At 35.6% G+C, this 20484-nt stretch overlaps 1 protein-coding gene across 1 annotated transcript; it reads left to right on the top strand.

Moving 5' to 3' along the window:
• The first annotated feature begins 13972 nt into the window (after positions 1-13972).
• LOC134743922 (uncharacterized) lies at positions 13973-18392 on the top strand. The gene is made up of 4 exons (XM_063677554.1): positions 13973-14111; positions 16509-16681; positions 17582-17695; positions 18260-18392. Exons 1-4 carry the CDS (start codon positions 14042-14044, stop codon positions 18320-18322), a joined length of 420 nt encoding a protein of 139 aa, XP_063533624.1. The 5' UTR covers positions 13973-14041; the 3' UTR covers positions 18323-18392.
• Positions 18393-20484: the final 2092 nt, after the last annotated feature.

Genomic DNA, 20484 nt, shown 5'->3' with positions numbered 1-20484 from the left:
AAAAAAAACGCAAAATTTAAAAAAAAATCTATAGGGCTGTATCTCCTAAACCATGCCTTGTAGCGCAAAAAAAATAAAATTTTCGTTCCCCTATATGCAACCCATAATTTATATTTTAAAAAAACGCAAAATTTAAAAAAAAAAAACATTATAGGGCTGTATCTCTTAAACCATGCGTCGTAGCGCAAAAATAATTAAAAAAACCCTTTTAAGAAACCCGTAATTAATACTTAAAAAAAAAACAAAAAAAAAACCAGGAAAAAAAACTTTATAGAGCTGTATCTCCTAAACCGTGCGTGGTACCGCAAAAACAATAAAATTTTCGTTCCCCTTTATGCAACCCATAATTTATATTAAAAAAAACGCAAAATTTAAAAAAAAAATCTTTATAGGGCTGTATCTCCTAAAGCATGCGTCGTAGCGCAAAAATAATAAAATTTTCGTTCCCCTTTATGAAGCCCCAAAATAATATACAAAAACACAAGAAAAAAAAAGAAAAAAATAATAACAAAAAAACTTTATATGGCTGTATCTCCTAAACCGTGCATCGTAGCGCAAAAATAATCAAATTTTCGTTCCCCTTAAGAAGCCCTTAATTAAGATTTAAAAACCTAAAAAAGAAAAAGAAAAAAATCTATATAGGGCTGTATCTCCTAAACCGTGCGTCGTAGCGCAAAAATAATCAACTTTTCGGTCCCCTTTATATAACCATTAATTTATACACAAAAAAACGCAAAAAAAAAGAGATTTTTTTTTTATAGGGCTTGATCTAAACCATGCGTCGTAGGGCAAAAATAATTAAATTTTCATTCCCCTTTATAAAACCCCAAAGTAATATACAAAAAACACAATGTAAAAAAGAAAAAAAGAAAAAAAAAACAATAAAAAAAACTTTATAGGGCTGTATCTACTAAACAGTACGTCGTAGCGCAAAAATAATCAAATTTTCTTTCCTCTTTATTCAGCCCTTAATTTATATTTAAAAAAAAACGCTTTCACTAAACTGCTGTAACTCGGAAACTTAGAATCCACAAAGGGGACTACTAAATTATGACACATATTAAAGCCTGACCAGTAATATATGATCATTGTCAAGAGGGCGCTGTTCATTCTCATGTATAGGGTGACAGTTCAGTATAGTATGAAAAAATATTGTATTTAATGAACATCATCATCATTGTAATTAATGTTGCTTGCCACGCTTAAACATAACAAAAATCGCAATAAATTGCGTCTTAAAATAAACTTAAAAAGTCTACTAAAAATCGAAACAAAAGTATTTTTTAAGTCGCTGATTTGACATTCTCAATCAAAAGGTAGGTACCACTTTGTCGTTTACCATAAAGACGAAATTTGATTATATCTTTATACAAATAACCTGTCAGAGAAATTGGTACCTTTTGATTAGGAACGTCACAAATGTTGGTCAGTATGAGGAGTGCAGCCTACAGTTTATTTTTAATTATATTTATATACCTACTACGGTAAGATTGATAAGACAATGTAATTATGCCTCCGAATGAAATAAATACACTGTATCGCAAAACTAAGTGGCGAGACAGCTCATAATGCCATCTCTTTCACTCTTGGTTGGTCTTAACAAGGGTAAAGGAGATAGTATTAAGATCTCAGTCGCCAGCTGATATTGCGGCAAGTATAATGAGCACCCCACCCGCGTAGGTACCCTTCCCCGCGCACGCCCTTCTTGCTCAATTGAGTTTTATTTTGCCAGATAGTAAAAAAACCGTGGATCAGAATGACCCAAATTATGAATGATGTCTCAATGTGGTATTATAATATTGTAGACGTAAACTTAATAATATGAATTTTTTTTTGTGGCAGATACAGGGTGTTAATTAGAAAAAATTTTTTTTTAAATAAAAGCGGTGGATGAATTTGACACAGATTTGTTTGAATAACATATAACAATGTTCTGTAAAGTACAACACTTCACTTATCGACTCTAATATTTTTTTAGGCGTTTTAGGATCAATATTAGGTATTTATTAAATGCCATTATAGCCGTGGATGAAAATGACACAAAATGCGTGTGTACGTCGGAAGCCACTTTGCCTTTACAGGGAAACAAAGAATTTCGTCTCGAATATTTTTTTTACAGAATGCTGATTGAAAAAAGAAATACCTAAATTTCTACCTAAGCAAATACCTAGGATGACACAAAATATTATTTTTAGGTTAAGTATATGGTCTGGAAACTATATATAAAAAATAAGCAACATTAATATTCTTATAACCTCAGAAGTTATTGGTACAGGTCTAATTTTACGCGCTGCGGCGGGCTGTGCGAGCTCAGTATGCCGATCCCTTCTACCACGTTTTCCCTCTCGCTCGCACTACAATGATGGATTAAACAATTTTGATCCTTCGTGAAGCATACTGAAAACAATTATAACGACACTAACTGTACTTAAATTTTAAAATCCTAATTATTGTTATTTGGTACGAAAATACTAAATCCAGTGCAAATGTACTTACTTTTGTATTATAAAAGAATTATTTTATACTAGAAAGAAATTATACTCGCTTGTTTACATGTTTCGTCATTATATTTGGTACAGGTACAGGGTAACCGTAACGCTTGGGTAGCGAAACTATTTTAGCTATATGTAGCAGTGTTGGCCGTAATTGTTAATTTTAATTAACCATTGATCACTTGCATTAACCATTAGTTCCGCCATTAACCAATTGCATTACGCACCAATTGCATTAAAGTTAATTCGAATTAAATTTTTGAGACGTTAATGGCCATTGAAGTTAAAGTTTTGTTTAGTGTTGTTTGACATATCAGTCAAATTTGACAGGTTGACAGTTTTTGTCTTTTTTAGTGAAAATGAACATGGTTTGTTTGCTAAATTATATCCCAAAAAGATAATTTTCACTGAAAATTACAAAAACTGTCAATCCGTCAAACTTGACTGATATGTCAAACAACACTAAACTATGTCACTTAGTACCAAACTTAAAAAAAAAACTCTACCACCAGCTTGGGATCCTGTAGTCCACCTGATAAAGGAGCAAGCGAGACATAGACTGTGAGACCTTAGTGTTGGATGATGCTGGACATTCTGATGTTTTGAAAAGATGTGTCCCGCCGAGTTTGTTGCCGGTCCCATATTGGGATACCCTCCTACAATTTAGGAGGGAATTAAATCTTCTCGGGTCCGTGGTGTAGGGTTGGAGCCGGCATAGTTTTTATCGCGTATATATATATATCTTTACTTGAAAAATAATTATAGTGTATAACTAGCCTTATGAACCGATTTTGCATGTACAACCAGCCTTAAAGTTTGTAGTCTATGATTGTTCATTATTTTAGTATGTGGGTATTTTTGCACTTTGTAATTTTTCCTCAGTCACCCGTTGACCACGAACGCTGTAAAGAGTTCGAAACGTCGGGATGTATTATAAATTCAATATACGCGATATAATCCGTTTTCATAGTTTTATTTCTTAAAAAAAAAAGTTAATTTTCACAAAAAAATACAAAAACTGCCAAACTGTCAATTTTGACAGTTTTGACAGATGTGTCAAACTACATTTTCCATCCCATGACTAATGATGAAGGTCCTATCAAAATCGGAGAAGCCGTTTCGTTTTGGGATCCAAAACTGTCAAAATGTCACAAACTGTCAATTTAGACAGATAGTATAAATCTACACTTAACAATGTCACTGGGTGATAAATTCTATACCAAAAAGATAATTTTCACTGAAAATGACAAAAACTGTCAATCTGTCAAATTTGACTGATATGTCAAACAACACTAAACTATGTCACTTAGTACCAAATTTAACAAAACATGTTAATTTTCACTAAAAATGACAAAAACTGTCAAACTGTCAATTTTGACAGTTTTGACAGATGTGTCAAACTACATTTTCCATCCCATGACTAATGTTGAAGGTCCTACCAAAATCGGACAAACCGTTTCGATTTGGGATCCAAAAATGTCAAACTGTCACAAAATGTCAATTTTGACAGATTGTATAAATCTACACTTGACAATGTGACTTGGTGCTAAATTATATCCCAAAAAGATAATTTTCACTGAAAATGACAAAAACTGTCAATCTGTCAATTTTGACTGATATGTCAAACAACACTAAACTATGTCACTTAGTACCAAACTTTAACAAAACATGTTAATTTTCACTAAAAATTACAAAAACTGTCAAACTGTCAAGCCACATTTTCGCCCAGAAGAAAATTAAAAACTAGAAAAAATTACCATGACTATTTCAAATACGATCTTACCGTGAGACCAAGAAAAGTCTGCAGCGCAATATTTTGACAGCCAATTAAAAAAACCGGCCAAGTGCGAGTCGAACTCGCGCAACGAGGGTTCCGTACTTTTTAGTATTTGTTGTTATAGCGGCAACAGAAATACATCATGTGTGAAATTTCAACTGTCTAGCTATCACGGTTCATGAGATACAGCCTGGTGACAGACAGACAGACGGACAGCGGAGTCTTAGTAATAGAGTCCCGTTTTTACCCTTTGGGTACGGAACCCTAGAAACTATATATATTGTTTTTTAGCAGTCACTAAGGGCCTGTTTCACAATGTCCAAGTAAAGTCCTGAATAAGCTACTTGCCACTTACCTGACGAATAAAGTCATCTTTGGCGTTTCACAATCTTCAAATAAGCTTAACTGGTAGATACCTTTACAACTGAATGTAATTTTATCTGGCAGTTAATTTATTTGTTAATTAACTATACTTGGACATTGTGAAACAGGCCCTAAACGTCATTCACATAGCATGTGTGTTGTCAGAACCGTTTAAATATTCGTTGTGTTTTGTGAACCATGGGTCCAAAAATATGAAAAAAAAATCGTGAAAGTAATGCTTATTAAAGACTCAAGGAAAACTATAGCAAACCTGATCGGTTAGTGGTTAAGCCATTTTTGAGTTTTTGCAAAAAGTATATTTTGACGGACGGGTAACTACGGACGTACGAAACCATACACTGAGCATGGCTCGACATGCTCTTGGCCGGTTTTTTTTTTTAATTTTTGATCAGCAGCTTAACTTGCTTATTCTATACTAAAAAAATTTAGTTATGATGAACAACTACGAAAAAGCGACGTTTTCTTATATATATCGTCTATTTTTTATATCTTTGTTTAACATCCTGTAGCTCCTAAAGTATTTTACGTCAAAAATGTGACAGTTACGTAGGAAGTGGCGCCCTCATTTATTTTCTACTCTTTTATGTCGCACTGTAGGTACCTTCTTACGTTATTCTATTTTGCTGGGTTATCCGTCACTTGGGCGTTTCAGTCTAGCCGTATTAAACCGGCCAAGACACCTGTTTTTTGCACAACGCTCCACTTACACTCGTATGTGAGTTAACCATTTCAAAAGTCACAGCCGCTAAACGTAAGGTATTTGGGATGGGAAATTTAAATAATGGTTTAGAATAATAATGACTAGAATAATAGCCATTGTTGAGAATCCTAACTCCGTGATGGTAGGGTGCTGTTGTGAGAAAAACTGCTGTAAGTGCTAACTAGGTTTCCCTTCGGAAAATTATAACTAATTATAAATAATTATACTATATTGTGATAAAAATTCAAACAATTGGAGACGACTACATACTTCTGAAGTTATTACATAGATATTGTATTGTTTTTTTGTTATAGGTACTACATTAGTGCAAAAGAAATGCCCGCCTGTTAAGCGTTATGTAAGTACGTAAGGGGAGAATAAAAAAAAACAAACAAAGGGCATAGCGGAGATATTTGTACATTAAGGCCCAGTAAGTTCGTTTCACGCCATTTTTTTTTAATTTGCCGCCTTTTTCTACTGACAAGATTTGCTTGACCAACTATACGACTAATACGTATTAATAAGCGCAACGACTTTTTAAAAACTCCGTTTTCTGATACTACAAAGTAAAAAGAAAACTACACCACTTATACAATGCGAATTTTTTAGTTATTTGACATAACACATTTCTTGTTAAATATGAACAATGTTTTCATTTCGCTTCAAGGCAGACAAAGGAAACATGTAACAAACTCAACCATGAATCACTTAATAAATGTAACAACCGAAACCCACTGTTTTTCGTCGTTACGTTCACTTAGCTGGTATTTCAGACATCCTGTTAAACATTTCCCAATGATTCAACAACAACATTCTTAAGGTGCTGATAGACTTAAGCATTCTCGCGAACAGAAGAATGTACTAGCCTTCGTCGAACAATTCGACTAATCTGCTTAAAACTGCGAATGCTCGATGTTCTGCACGAGTGGATGCTCAAGTCTATCAGCACCTTTACCGTATCGTATGTTACTCTTGACTCATTCCTTAATGTTAGTCTAATGTAAGAAACTTGTTCTGGAGTTGTAAGATTGTAGGTATCCATTGGGTACCTAGAGTAACCCAACCACCATCAAGTCCAACAACCAAGGATACCTATTTGAGAGAGACATCAGCGTTAGCGTTTTCACAGTCTAACATGTTGTAAGATCCGATATCAGGGGCCCGTTTCTCAAAAGCTTGTAACTTGTAATATAAGCTGTGTTGCATAATAAACTACAACTAATATTACAAGCGGAACACTTTTTCTAATAAGTGAAATTAGAAAAGGAGTTCCGCTTGTAATATTAGTTGTAGTTTATTATGCAACACGGCTCTGCTGTTACTCTTTGACAGCTTTTGTTAGAAAGGGACTTCCACTTGTATTACAAGCTACAAGCTTTTGAGAAACGGGCCCCAATCAAGGATCGAATAATTGGAAGTGGGTCTAATTTAGCTTGCAAGATTTGACCGGAACATATTACACACACAAACATTGCAAGTTAAGTAAAAGCTTGTAAAAATACAGGTACCTAATTACAAAGACTCGAAAAGCTGAAGACGCCGCCGCCGGTTTCGGCCGCGGCTGTGGATTCGGCCATGGAGGGCTTAGACACTTTATCTTTATTTCTTCTATTTAAATTTGTTACTTACAGTATTTTATAATAACTGCAATTTAAACCACCGTTATCATATTGATCGTCAACTTTACTTACAAAGCTGTGACTGTAGTGTATTAGTTGGTATTAGTCTCATAAATTACAAGTTACGTATCGATTGATACATTTTAAAGTTTAAAATGGAGTGGTTTTTGAAAGTGGTTCGCCGAGATTTCTTGAGAAAGGTCGTGGTCCGGCCCAGGGGAGTAGGTTAGGGCTCAGCCTTTACAAAAATACGTAATAATTGGCAATTAAAATACGAGAGCATGACATGAGTCACTCAGGAGGTCAAAATTTAAAGCTATTTTGGCTGAACCTTGAAAATATGTTGCATGATTTTATTATTATTTACAACTAGTAGGTAGATAGGTATTTAAGGTAAGTGAAGAAACTACATCGGAACGTATATATAAATTAAGTATTCGATTTATAAAAATGTTAAGTTATTAGTATTAATAAAATAACCAAATACGAATATCAAAATATTTTAATAATTTAACAAAATTGTATCCCCTTGAACCGACTGTGATTCAAGATAAAATTGACAACATGCAGAATATATTCTCAACATTTGCATGAACGTATTAAAGTGCTTGTTACTTACACTTATCTAATGCGTAATCTATTTCAGTTAAGGCTTGGCCAAACCAAATGTTTCAATGACAAGTCACAGCATTTACGTAACTCTGTTAAGCCACCTGAGCTCATATTAGCTTCCAGCTATCTTCATATTACCAGTCTATAAGCAAATGCTATGCTATGATTAACTACTACTTTACAGTCTTAAATTCTTAATGGTTCATTAAGCTCTTAAAGTCAATGCAGAACGCATATAAATCAAGTCACTCAAAGTCCAGATAACGATTTAATTTTAGATCCAAGTACTTCGTAATAAAGTTAATATTAAACAAGGTTTTGTTACCAATTGTAAGTATATATTCTAGCGTCGAAACTCATGAAAGGGTGAGGTGAGCATAACGTAATTTGCCCTAAGCAAAGTGTGGTGTCACCATTGCATGATTCATTTTGATTGTACAGTCGAGTTCATAAATATGTGTACATTTTTTTCACCTTATTGCAATGGATTAAGGTGAAGAACTGTGTACATATTTATGAACTCGACTGAACCTGTGTCGTTGTCAATACAATACAGTGCGTGAGCGGTAAAGATAACTTAGTAAAGTTGTTAGTTAGATATCTATCTTATCATAATGTCATAAACTGTGTGTCTCTAAAACATATCTAAAACCAATGATAAATCGAGGTCAGATAAAGTACAAAGACAAAGCATTTATTGCGAACATTACGTACATAATTACATAATATGGACCCTGCAAGGGCGCAGCAATCTTCAGAAGTTGCCGATAGAATTTGAACTCCAATATTCAGCGATTGTTATCATTTTACCTAGGGGGCTTAGCCAAGATGACAATCGTACATCGACAAAGGATCAACGAAAAGTAGTAATGTATTGGGATGACAGTATTTAGTCTTCCCATACATTATTTAAGTTTCGATGGGTTTTCTATCGACGATTGGCATCTTGGCTAGACCCCCGGACTTGGGGTTGGGCTACCTGACTGGATTGTTTAGAAGAATATAATAGTAGATTGGGGTACACTATATAATTCCGAAAAATGTTATGCCGAATTTTAGAATGTCGAATTTTATCATTCCGATTTTTAAATGCTCGACCCATCAAAATTCCGACTGTCGTAATTACGAATGATGAAAATCACGAAGATTTATATTTTCGAAAAATCGAAAAGCCGAATTTTGTAAATTCCGAACCACATAAGTAATTCCGATTATAAGAATTCCGATGGTGACACACACCGAATTTAACAATTACGATTTTTGAAATCACGAATTCCGAATTGCCATTATTCCGAAATTTTAAATTCCGAACCACATAATTCCGATTATAACAATTCCGACAGTGACAAACGCCAAATTTAACATATACGATTTTTGAAATCACGAAATCCGAATTTATTCCGAAATTTTTAATCCCGATTTGACGTAGATAATTAATTCCTATTTTAAATACCTATCCCAATTTTGTAATTTCCGAACTATAAATACATACACTTCTGGCAACAGTTCGTTTTCTTGGGGGTCGCAGTTCTAACCTAACCTAACCCACTTCTGCCAACAGTTCGTTTACTTGGGGGTCGCGCAGTTCTAACCTAGCCTAACCCACTTCTGGCAACAGTTCGTTTACTTGGGGATCGCAGTTCTAACCTAACCTAACCCACTTCTGGCAAGAGTTCGTTTACTTCTTTCATTTTTCCGACCTTACAAAACCGACCGAATTTCTGAATACCTTATTACTAAAACGTGAGTCTCTATTTAAATATCACGAATTTCATTTTTACGACCTTACAAAAGACAGAATTTCTGAAGCGCCATCGACAATAAGGTCCCTTTTTATAGAAAATACCACATTTTATTTCCGATCGGACAATGATTTTTCGGAATTTAAGAATTCGGAAAAAATATTTCGGAAAAGTGTATAATCGGAACTTTAAGGTTTCGGGCAAATGACAATCGGATTTTAAGTTTTCGGAAATAGCACATTCGTGATTTTCTTTCATCGTGTTTTTAAAAATCGTAATTTTCATATTTAGGATGTATAAAAAATCGGGATTATGAAAATCGTGGTTATAAAAATCGGAAAAACATATATCGGAATATTTCGGCGTTCCCAGTAGATTGTTAACCAAGGAACGAAAGGCACTAATTTCTGTCGAGGTAGTTTGGCGTTCGAACGCAGTGACAGCGCCAATAGTTTGAGACTGAAATGGTGCCTTTCAAGTTTCACCCCACTTAAACACTACTTTTAATTTCCAATACGAGTGTATTTAAAAAACATGACAAAGTATAAACTTTGTTAGTATTTCTTGACGGTACTTTCAAATAACAATTTAAGTAAAAGTATCGTAATTTATAGAATGCGGAGTTAAATATCAGAATGGAAATTGGAAAACTAATCCATTTAACATCAAATTTTAATTGATTATCGTAATATAAAAGAAAAAATGTACTGGGAAAGTAAAATGCTCTAGTGCTGAAAAGTATCATTTTGTGCACACTTTTTAGAACAACAATGACCCACTTTCAGAGCATGAGAAATGGAAGTAGTTATATGACGTATATATGTCTCAAGCGTGCGTGAATGTCCTGTGTTCTAAAGGAAACAAGTAGTTACTGAACTGGACTACTACTTTCATTGCAACACACTAGTGTTTTAGACAAGTTACATTTAGGTAGCTATGTGGACATAAACAATATCATACTCGTATGTAGATACGATATAATATTGCCGCGGGTTTCGCAAGATATTTGCATATTCGTGCGACCTGCAGTCGAATGCGACCAGAATAGTTTATTAAAGACGTAAATTAAAATAAAATCCGCACTTAAAGGTGTATATGTGCCACCTACTGCTTAATTTACGATCTCCCACTCAGGGCAATTTAAATGCTCGATTTTCGCTTTATAAACTTGAAATATCTAGTGCCTGTGCTATTTTTAAGTACCTATACAAGTTCACTTTATATTTTAAGACTAGTTAAAAACATATTTTGGTAAATAAAAATAACTATTATCTGAGCAAATACATAAAAAGCAAAACATGCTTAACTGTGTGTATTTTAATGAGCCATTATTGCTTTAAAATATGATAATATCTTAACATTGCACCGAACAAAGTTAATTTTGTCTCCGTGTGACGTTGCGCGGTTCTGCTTCTTACAAAAATTTTATAAGCACCTTATCAGTTGACTGTACCTACTTATTGTATGGGATTGACACGAATACCTTTAGGTATTTAACTTAATTTTATTGCATTCTCGTATTGGATCAAATTACGTTTCGTAAATACTTACCAGTATTTATAACGAAATTGCGCGATAATCTTGTTTGTTGTTTGTTGTTGTGTCGTCATTCGAAGGTATTTTTATCTCAAACCAATCGTCTGATTAAAAAGGGTTTAAAAAGGGTTTAGACTGACTGAGTATTTATAATTCGATAGGTACATATGTAGGTATAGATGGGGTCCCTTTGTTTGACATAATTATTGAAAGTCATAATGATTGTCATATTATCATTAGTCATAATTCTGAAACCGTAAATTTTTCACGATTTTCCTCGGGTTATCCTATAGATAGGTTAGGTTCATTGAGCTATTGAGCTATTATTACTACGTAGTACATTATACTTCAATGGTTAGGTTAGGTTAGGTTTGTTTTATGGCCCCTGCGTGGGCGGGCGCAATCAAGGCGCCCACTGAGGTGAAGGGGTAATTTCCCCAAGAGTCGGGTCCGAGTCCGGACGGCCGCTGGCGAGGTTGCGGGAGAGTACTTCGGCGTTCCTGGGACCTCGCCGTATAGCAGTGAGACGGCAACAGAGGGGGTTTAGTGGGTAAACCATGGGTCCCATTAGCCTGTATGGGAGTCCCACATAACCATCCCAGGCCCGTCCCTGCGCCTGGGTGGTATGCGTTACGCATTCCCCCTCTATATATAAAAAAAAAGGTTTGTTTTATGGCAATCTTGAAAACTTACGCGTTTCTGAGAAAAACCAAATTATGACTAATGATAATATGACATTCATTACATTATTAGGGCACTCAAGGTCTATTAACACATTGCTTATTATTACATCATTTTTGTATATGACTGTTTGTTGCCTAAATAAATAAAAATAAAAATAAAAAATAAATTATGACTTTCAATAATTATGTCAAACAATAGAGACCCAGGTATAGGTATACGTATATCTGCTCATAACGTATTGTAATTCAAGTGGTTGTCGAACATAAAATGTTATAAAGATGTAGTAAATATACAATATAATGATATTAATAAAACGATAAAGATCCACCGGATTAGTACATTTTTTTTTAAATAATAGTTTTTTCTAGAGTCGTTGCGTGTCTAATGGTAGTCCCACACTGGCTGATGGCTCCACTCTACCCTCTGTACACGCTTGCCCATCGTAGTGGGCCACTTTGATTGCCCAGCGAGATGGTCATGCGATGGTTATGGTTCCTCTACACGATAGCACAGCGCTGGACCGGCTAGATGGCCACGCAATGGTTGAGAGCACGCACTATGGGCCACGTGTAGATGCGTGGGCACCATCGCTGGCCCACTACCTTTGATGTGCGGACGAAAAACTGACACCGTGGTCATCCCGTCGCCATAAGCCATCCGACACCACTACCCTCTCTACACGCTGGCCCATCTTAGTGGGCCAGTACGATGGCCCATCGTGTAGAGGAGTCATTATAAAGTTGTCCCTGTCACACAAATCACACAATGTTATATAACAGCCAGTGCGGGATCACCATTACATTTGTCCTTTTTAGGGTTCCGTACCCAAAGGGTAAAAACGGGACCCCATTACTAAGACTCCGCTGTCCGCCTGTCTGTCTGTCACCAGGCTGTATCTCATGAACTGTGATAGCTCGACAGTTGTAATTTTCACATATGATGTATTTCTGTTGCCGCTATAACAATAAATACTAAAAAGTACGGAACCCTCGGTGCGCGAGTCCGACTCGCACTTGGCCGGTTTCTTATATAATAAACTATTTGTTATTGTTACTGTCAAATACTTTAGTTACCTATTAATATACCTATAAAGCACTTACAATAATCTGGTAATGTTGTTTACCAGACTGTATCACCTATCGACCGAATTCAGCACCGTGATAAGCAGTGACAATAACCCGGTATCTGGCATGCAGACTGCAGTGCAGACTGCATTGATCTACCGAGATACTATCTGCGATTACAATTGATAAAGTCGAATGTCCATTTTAATATTCAGTTTTTAGAGATCCTTATTTAAATTACGAAGTATAAAATGACGTCATGCTCTCTGGCAACCCCACTTTGAGTTTTGGCATTTTTTATTGCACAATTGGTACTTAATTTTTATAAAAAAAAAACTGGCCAAAAAAAAAGTGCGAGTCGGGCTCGCGTTCCAAGGGTTCCGTACATTACACAATTTAAACAACGTATTTTTTATGTGAAATGTACCTATTTAAAAACCCGTAGGGGTCGGATCAAAAATAAGTAATTAAGTCCGACTCACGCTTGACTGCACATTTTTAATAGGTTTTCCTGTAATCTATAGGTAAAGATCTATTTTGTGTATTTTTTTCAAAATTTTTCACCCAGTAGTTTCGGAGATAAAGGGTCATTTTTTGCCTATTTTCTTAAATAACTTCTAAACTATTTATCTTAAAATTATAAAAAAAATATATTTAAGATTCTCACAATGAGCTCTTTCATTTGATATGTAACACGATATAGTTTGAAAAATTTTTTTTTTAATTCTCTCATTTACCCCCCAAAAGTGGCCCCCGTGTTTAAAATTCATTTGTTTACGTTACACGTCCGTCTTTGAGTCACAGACTTACATATGTCTGCCAAATTTCAACTTAATGAGGGCTAACGCGTATGAATTCGCCGCTAGGGGCGCTAGTGTAGATGGTGGTCTTTTCCATAGTTCGAAATGTCAAATGTCACTTGTCACTTCAATGACTGACAGCTTTTCTATAGTCTTTTGGACCACCATCAACAGAGGCGCCAACTGGTGAGCAAAAAAACGATAGCCCTCATTGGTCCAGTAGTTTCGGAGAAAATAGGCTGCGACAGACGGACAGACAGACAGACGCACGAGTGATCCTATAAGGGTTCCGTTTTTTCCTTTTGAGGTACGGAACCCTAAAAATGTACTTCTTTAGTTTGGAAGTACAAGCCAAATGAAGTTTGCTAAAATAACAATTGAAAACACAAAAGTAAACAAGGCCTCGTTGTATGGGTACCTACATCGTGTATCTACCTTTGACGTCATATTTGCTTGCGAATCATGACTCCGCATTTTCGTTACAAATTTATCACAACATGGCATGAATAGTGAAACAAATAGGTAAAGGTAACATAATAGTGGTTATCATCCCATTCGGTGTCGTTTTGGGCTATCGAGTAGTCATCATTATATTAAATGACAATATATTTATAGTAAATGTTGAACGAATATGTCGTTTTCTGGAAAAAAATTCAGAAGAACTGGTGCTTCAAATTTAGACGATTTTTTTAAAGAATCAAGTGAGTGTAGATTTAAATGCAAGATACTATTTGTAAATAATATGCGAGCGAAGTGTTTTCTATATATGTAGGTAACTGTTTTTTGTCACTTGTGAATTTTAATAATATAAGTTTCGTAATTTTCTGGAAGTTTGTATTTTTGTGTAACAGTATCAAAATTCAAAATATTTATCAATTATTATTCATTTATTATTAAGTCTAGGTATTTCTATAAATTTCAAACTTGGAGTTCGAAGTCACGAAAGTGTATCTGAGTTTTCCGCATTTTTTTTATTGCATCTTGTATTTTTTGACACCTCAGAATCATCAGTTAAAAAACCCGGTCAAGTGCGAGTTCGTTTAACTCGACTGCACCGAGGGTTCCGTACAAGCTTTAAATTTTGTCATGTACTTTTAACTATAAGCACGAGACGACCGGTATACAGCGTAATTGTGTACAGCGCCATCTATCGGCAAATTGGCTAACTAATTTGCGCGACCTGTATGTTTGGTGGATTTCCAGGGATAATTTATTATAATGTGTAATTTTTACAGATTCCTTCATAAGTATTTTTTTTACTATAAAAAAATAATTGTTCATAACTATTCCATTTTTCAAATCTATAGCATTTAGCAATGTGACAGACAGACAGACGGACAGAGTTTCACCATAACCCTTCCTTTCCTTTTGTACTTTTTTGGTACGGAACCCTAAAAATAATACGGTTTAAAAATAGGGAATAAAATTCAATTTGACCAACTCTAAGGGCGAGCAGTACGTGCTTCCACCTCCTATACGAATCCTTTACTGGATTACGGTATAGCGAGAGAGATGGTGCTGCCATCTATCCAACTTTGATTTGTTCCTTAGTTGGATAAATAACTTCAGATGTCTGATGACATTGTGTTGCTGAGTCCATCGATTAGTGCACTTAGAAAGCAGCTTGGGATATGTGAGAGCTACACAGTTGCACATGGGCTCAAGTACAACTTATGATGTTGTTGTGTGTTGTGTTTGCTGTTGTTGGTTATCCAAGAGCAAGCTGCTTGTTTTTAAGCCGCGTGGTGGTGCTGTTGGGACAGTACCCCTCGTTTACTTGTACGGCAGTGAACTCAAATAAGTGTGAGCGTTCAAATACTTGGGCCATTGGGTGACTGCGGACCTCTCGGATGGCATGGACGTGGAAAGGGAGAGACGCTCCATGGCTGTGCGTTGTAATATGCTTACCCACAGGTTTGCACGGTGTACAAAAGAAGTCAAGATAACATTGTGCAGCTTGTGGGTAAGATCAGTGGCGTAGCTAGGCGTGGGCGAATGGGGCCTTCGCCCACGGCCCGGCCTCGCACTTAGGGGGGCCTCGCAGAAGGGCTTCTTTATGTTAAATATTAAGTTTTATATATTTTTTTCTTTTTTTATTTATCCTTACTAATGCATTATATTTGCATATTAATGTTATTGTATTACTAACAAATAATATGGGCTCATTGTCTGAAATAAATGATTGAAATTGAAATTTATCTGCCTTTTTATCGCTCTAATATGCAAGAGTATTCCGCGGTAGGCTCTCTGATAAGCATATATGTATATATGTTCTCACTCGCAACAGTCGTGATTCTATTTATAGCTCTTGCTCATGATTAGCACTCGAAGCAACAACAAACAGAGATGGGCAAAATTTATTCGAATGACGAATAAGAATAACAAAATTATTTGCGAATGACGAATAAAATTGTCGGATGATTATTCTTATTTGAATAATTTATTCGTCGAATAATTTATTCCTCGAATAATTTATTCGCGAATAATTTTTTCGCCGAATGAATTGCCACGAATAATTGATTATTGGAATACCATATGACGAATAAGAATAACAAAATTATTTGCGAATGACGAAAAAAATTGTCGGATGATTATTCTTATTTGAATAATTTATTCGTCGAATAATTTATTCCTCGAATAATTTATTCGCGAATAATTTTTTCGCCGAATGAATTGCCACGAATAATTGATTATTGGAATACCATATTTTAACTTTTCTCGGTTTAGGAAGATTTGGCAACTGTGATACATGTGCAATGCACTGCAACTAAATAGTTACTGATAAATATAAATTATGCGTTGTGAGATTCGCTCTGAAGCAAACAACTATTAAAAAAATTGGTTTTCTTACTCTATATAGCTATCTCTTTCTAGGCCAGGCTAGAAAGTTACTAACTTAGTGCGTGAGTAATTGATTGTTCACGCTAATCCTTTGTTTATTATACTACCTGAGCTTATCCTTTAACCCCGAAACAATCTTTAATGTAAAAACACACACACAGTTACAGTTGAAACGAGTTAAACGTGATATTATTCGTGCCAATCTGACAACAAACTTTGCTCTCTTGTTGCACAAAATAACTATTACCATTTTTTAGATGCTCCTGAACAGTATAAGAAGATTCTCTGCTCGAGCGCGCCGACGTGGTGCTACACGATGTTGGACGCGCAGACCTTACAGTGTGAGGTCATGGCGGATAATTTTGACATGAAACATCTATTCACGCTGGGCGTGGAACAGGAGCTCATGGGAGTTGACGGTAGTAAAGGGGTAAGAAATAGAACGTATACAAAACTTATGAAATATTGCTTAGAAAATATCATGAAGATATAATTTTAATTTGAATAATTTTGTATGATATAAGGTTCCGTATGTACCTATAACGTGCGAAATGCACGATAACAAAATGTACAATTTTACATTGTATATATATAATGAACTTTAGATATAAAATAAGCAAAGCAAAGTAGGTTTAAATTTCATTTCTTGTCACTCTTGTCAGTATAAACTGTTTTGCATATCCTAGATACTAAGGTAACAGTTTGATTGACCTACCACTGACGATGATGATAATGCATTCCTATTATATCCCTCATTAGGAATGTAGGACTCGCAGAAGCATTTTCCATTTCTTGCGATCTAGAGCGGCTACTTTCAGCTCTTTCCAGCCGAGCCCTAGGGGTCCTACGGCTACAAGAGCCAATCTGTGTAATCCAAATGTGATTGTAAAACAAAATCATTCAATATAAGTACACTGGCCAACGAGCTCATCGATCTGTCATTGATTTTAGTTTCTGGTACCTAAGAGTATAGGTATTATAATAAAAACCGGCCAAGTGCGAGTCGGACTCGCGCACCGAGGGTTGCGTACTTTTTAGTATGTGTTGTTATAGCGGCAACAGAAATACATCATCTGTGAAAATTTCAACTGTCTAGCTATCACGGTTCATGAGATACAGCCTGGTGACAGGCAGACAGACGGACAGACGGACAGCGGAGTCTTAGTAATAGGGTCCCGTTTTTACCCTTTGGGTACGGAACCCTAAAAACAAAGGCTACTTTGGCACCATCGCGGAATTGCTAGAGTTATACTTCCAAATACCATGTTAATTCTCCGAAACTACAACAAAACCATGATTTTGTTTTAAATCTTTAATTTATAATTTGCAGGCATATATCACATTCACTTTAGAAGGAGATAACGTGCTGAAACAAAGAATCAGAAAGCCGAACGGAGCAATTGCAAACTTCAGGAGGGAATTCTACGAACGTTCAGCTATAATGGTACCTATAGTTATTTTATTTATGTTATTTTGTTATTATCTCAATATTATTTACCTACTCACATGAGCTTTTGACACCAGTTTTTGTCTGGAAAATCGTCAGTAATTTCAGTTAGATCCTTGCATCTAATTTTTTATGAAGAAAAAAAACTTTTTTATTCATTTAATATTATTCATACAAAGATATCCTCCAAAATAAAGAAATAAAATATAAAAATGCAAAATTATTACACATTGCTCCACAATAATAGATTCATTAACAATAGTATTTTCTACTTGGTATGCCGAATTAATTTAACACAAAACATGGAAGGTCGTGAGTTCAAATATATTTGGCGCATAACAGGTGGTTGTAATGATTCAATCCTAAGTAGTTAGGAAAAGATGCAAAAAAAAGTCATAGGTTATGTCCAGTGTTTTGGATCCATAGAGTTCCAGGAATCAAAACTTGTCAGCCAAAAAATGACTTGGTTTTAAATTTAGAATTCGGTTTTGATTATCTTTCTTACGCAATATCACGTCTGTGGAACTCAAGGGACCATAATTTTATCTTTTTATTTTACAGACAATTACCATGGAGGGGGCGGACGTTAGGAAGGCACATGTTTTCTTCGAGATGGTCGACTGAATACCTACTTAATATAGCTTTAATTGTTTATTAATATGACAAGTATTACTTGCTAATATTTTTTTAAATACCTACCTATTTAAACCTAATAAGTTAATCTGTAAATAAAAAATAAGATCTCAACTTTGTTTTGTTTTTAAAAATGACAAACAAATTTAGGAAAACTAAAAACTAAAAATTGTGTTCTGCATACTGCGAACATAGAAAATTGTAATTTCGTTAAAGCTGCCTCTCTACCGCCCGAATAGGTACGCAACAGCGATAAATAGGCAGATAACGCTATTTTGTATTTCGAGATAGGCTGGATAGAAGATAGGATAAGAGATAGGCACATTTGGCTGTATCTATTTCTTCATGAGCTGTAGGAAGGGTGCTAAACTGCCAGAAGATAAAAAAATCTGAAAAACCGGTGAGAATAAACTTCTATGAGCGGCATCCCTGATAAATAAGTGACCTACTCGTAGGTAAAATTTTATAAAATACTTTATTCGTCACACTTGCGCAGTAAGCTTGCTATTTCGCACAAGTGCAGCGGGAGCTAAACTCCATTTTACTCCCACGGGAGTTATAGTTTTTTTAGATAAGTAGGTCAAGCAAATCTTGTCAGTAGAAAAAGGCGCGAAATTCAAATTTTCTATGGGACGATAACCATTCGCGCCTACATTTTTTAAATTAGCCGCGTTTTTCTACTGACAAGATTTGCTTGACCAACTTTATGTTACTAACTCATACGAACCAAGTAGGTTATATTATAAGTAAAATATAAATGAGTTTAAAATACTGACGTTTATAATTTATATTTTTTATTTATGTTAATAGCCGTTTAAAATATTTTTACACAATTTTCAATCGTGGCTGAATGCCGATTTAAAGCGAGGTTTAGACTAGCAAGAACTTGCATACAATTTTCATTACATTGCGGTATCTGATAAACATTTATTTGAATGGTTCACCTTAGTAGTCAGCAATGTAACGTAAATTGCATGCAAGTTCTTGCTAGTCTAAACCTCGCTTGAATTATTTCGCTTAAAATTGTGTGTAACTCGGGGGTATGAATATTGCAAACTCGAGTCGTTAATTCACTCCAGCCAGTAGCTGTCGTGACTCTATAGACTCTCGTTTGCAATATTTCACTTTACCCCCCTCGTTGCACAATGTACTATTATTGCTGTTAGTGTTACCAAAGATATAAGTAACTCCGTATAAGATAAGTAAAGTCTTAGGAAAAACCGTACCTCGGAAATATTTATATTATTTATTAATTTTTATACATTTTTTGATATTTTTATTAATTTACATTTTTAGTTTTAATCTTGTGTTGAAAGAAGTAAGTTTACTGAGACTACAAAATTTACTATGATAAGAACCCTCTATACACACTGTTCTCTTTGGTGTTACTTAAATAAAAAACGTGACCATAAAAGTGCCTTAAGCCATGTCCCAACAGTTAATGGTACGAAGACTATCTCCAAAACACGCACCCATAAATATCATCGGCGCCTGCGCCTGCGTCATTAATCCACAGATTAGCATATTGCGTACACGCGCGCATTAGTTTAGCATCGGCCCCTCCCCGAGCTATTGTCTCTGGTTTTGTCTATGGCCGAGACACAGCTGATCAAGTAGGTCGGGCAACCGTATTACACCAAATAAGTACTGATGGGAGTGTAGGTAGGTTGGTAAAATGGCTGTAATGGCTCCTCTACACTATCGGCGATGATAAACGATGACTGGCGGTCACGATAGTGTAGAGGGCATACTCGGCAGTCCCCGCCAGTCATCGTCTATCGCTTGCGACTTGCGACCCGTGAGTCGTCAGTTTTTGGGCACGCATCATGGCTCCTCCTCTACACTATCGGCGATGATTGACGATGACTGGCGGGCACGATAGTGTAGAGGGCATACTCGGCAGTCCCCGCCAGTCATCGTCTATCGCTTGCGACCCGTGAGTTGTCGGTTTTTGGGCACGCATCAAAGATAATCCGGCGGTGGTTGCGTTGTACAGGCGATCATGTGGATGCTTGAACGATGATCTTGTCAATGATACTATCAACGATCATCACCGATAGTGTAAAGGAGGCATTAAAGTCAATAAAAATAAAAATATGGGGCATTTTCTATGAAAAGGGACCTTATTGTCGATGGCGCTTACGCCGCACAGT

Source organism: Cydia strobilella, chromosome 9 (genome assembly GCF_947568885.1).
Source record: "Cydia strobilella chromosome 9, ilCydStro3.1, whole genome shotgun sequence".
NCBI lineage: Eukaryota > Metazoa > Arthropoda > Insecta > Lepidoptera > Tortricidae > Cydia > Cydia strobilella.
This window is presented reverse-complemented; position numbering and strand designations above follow the sequence as displayed.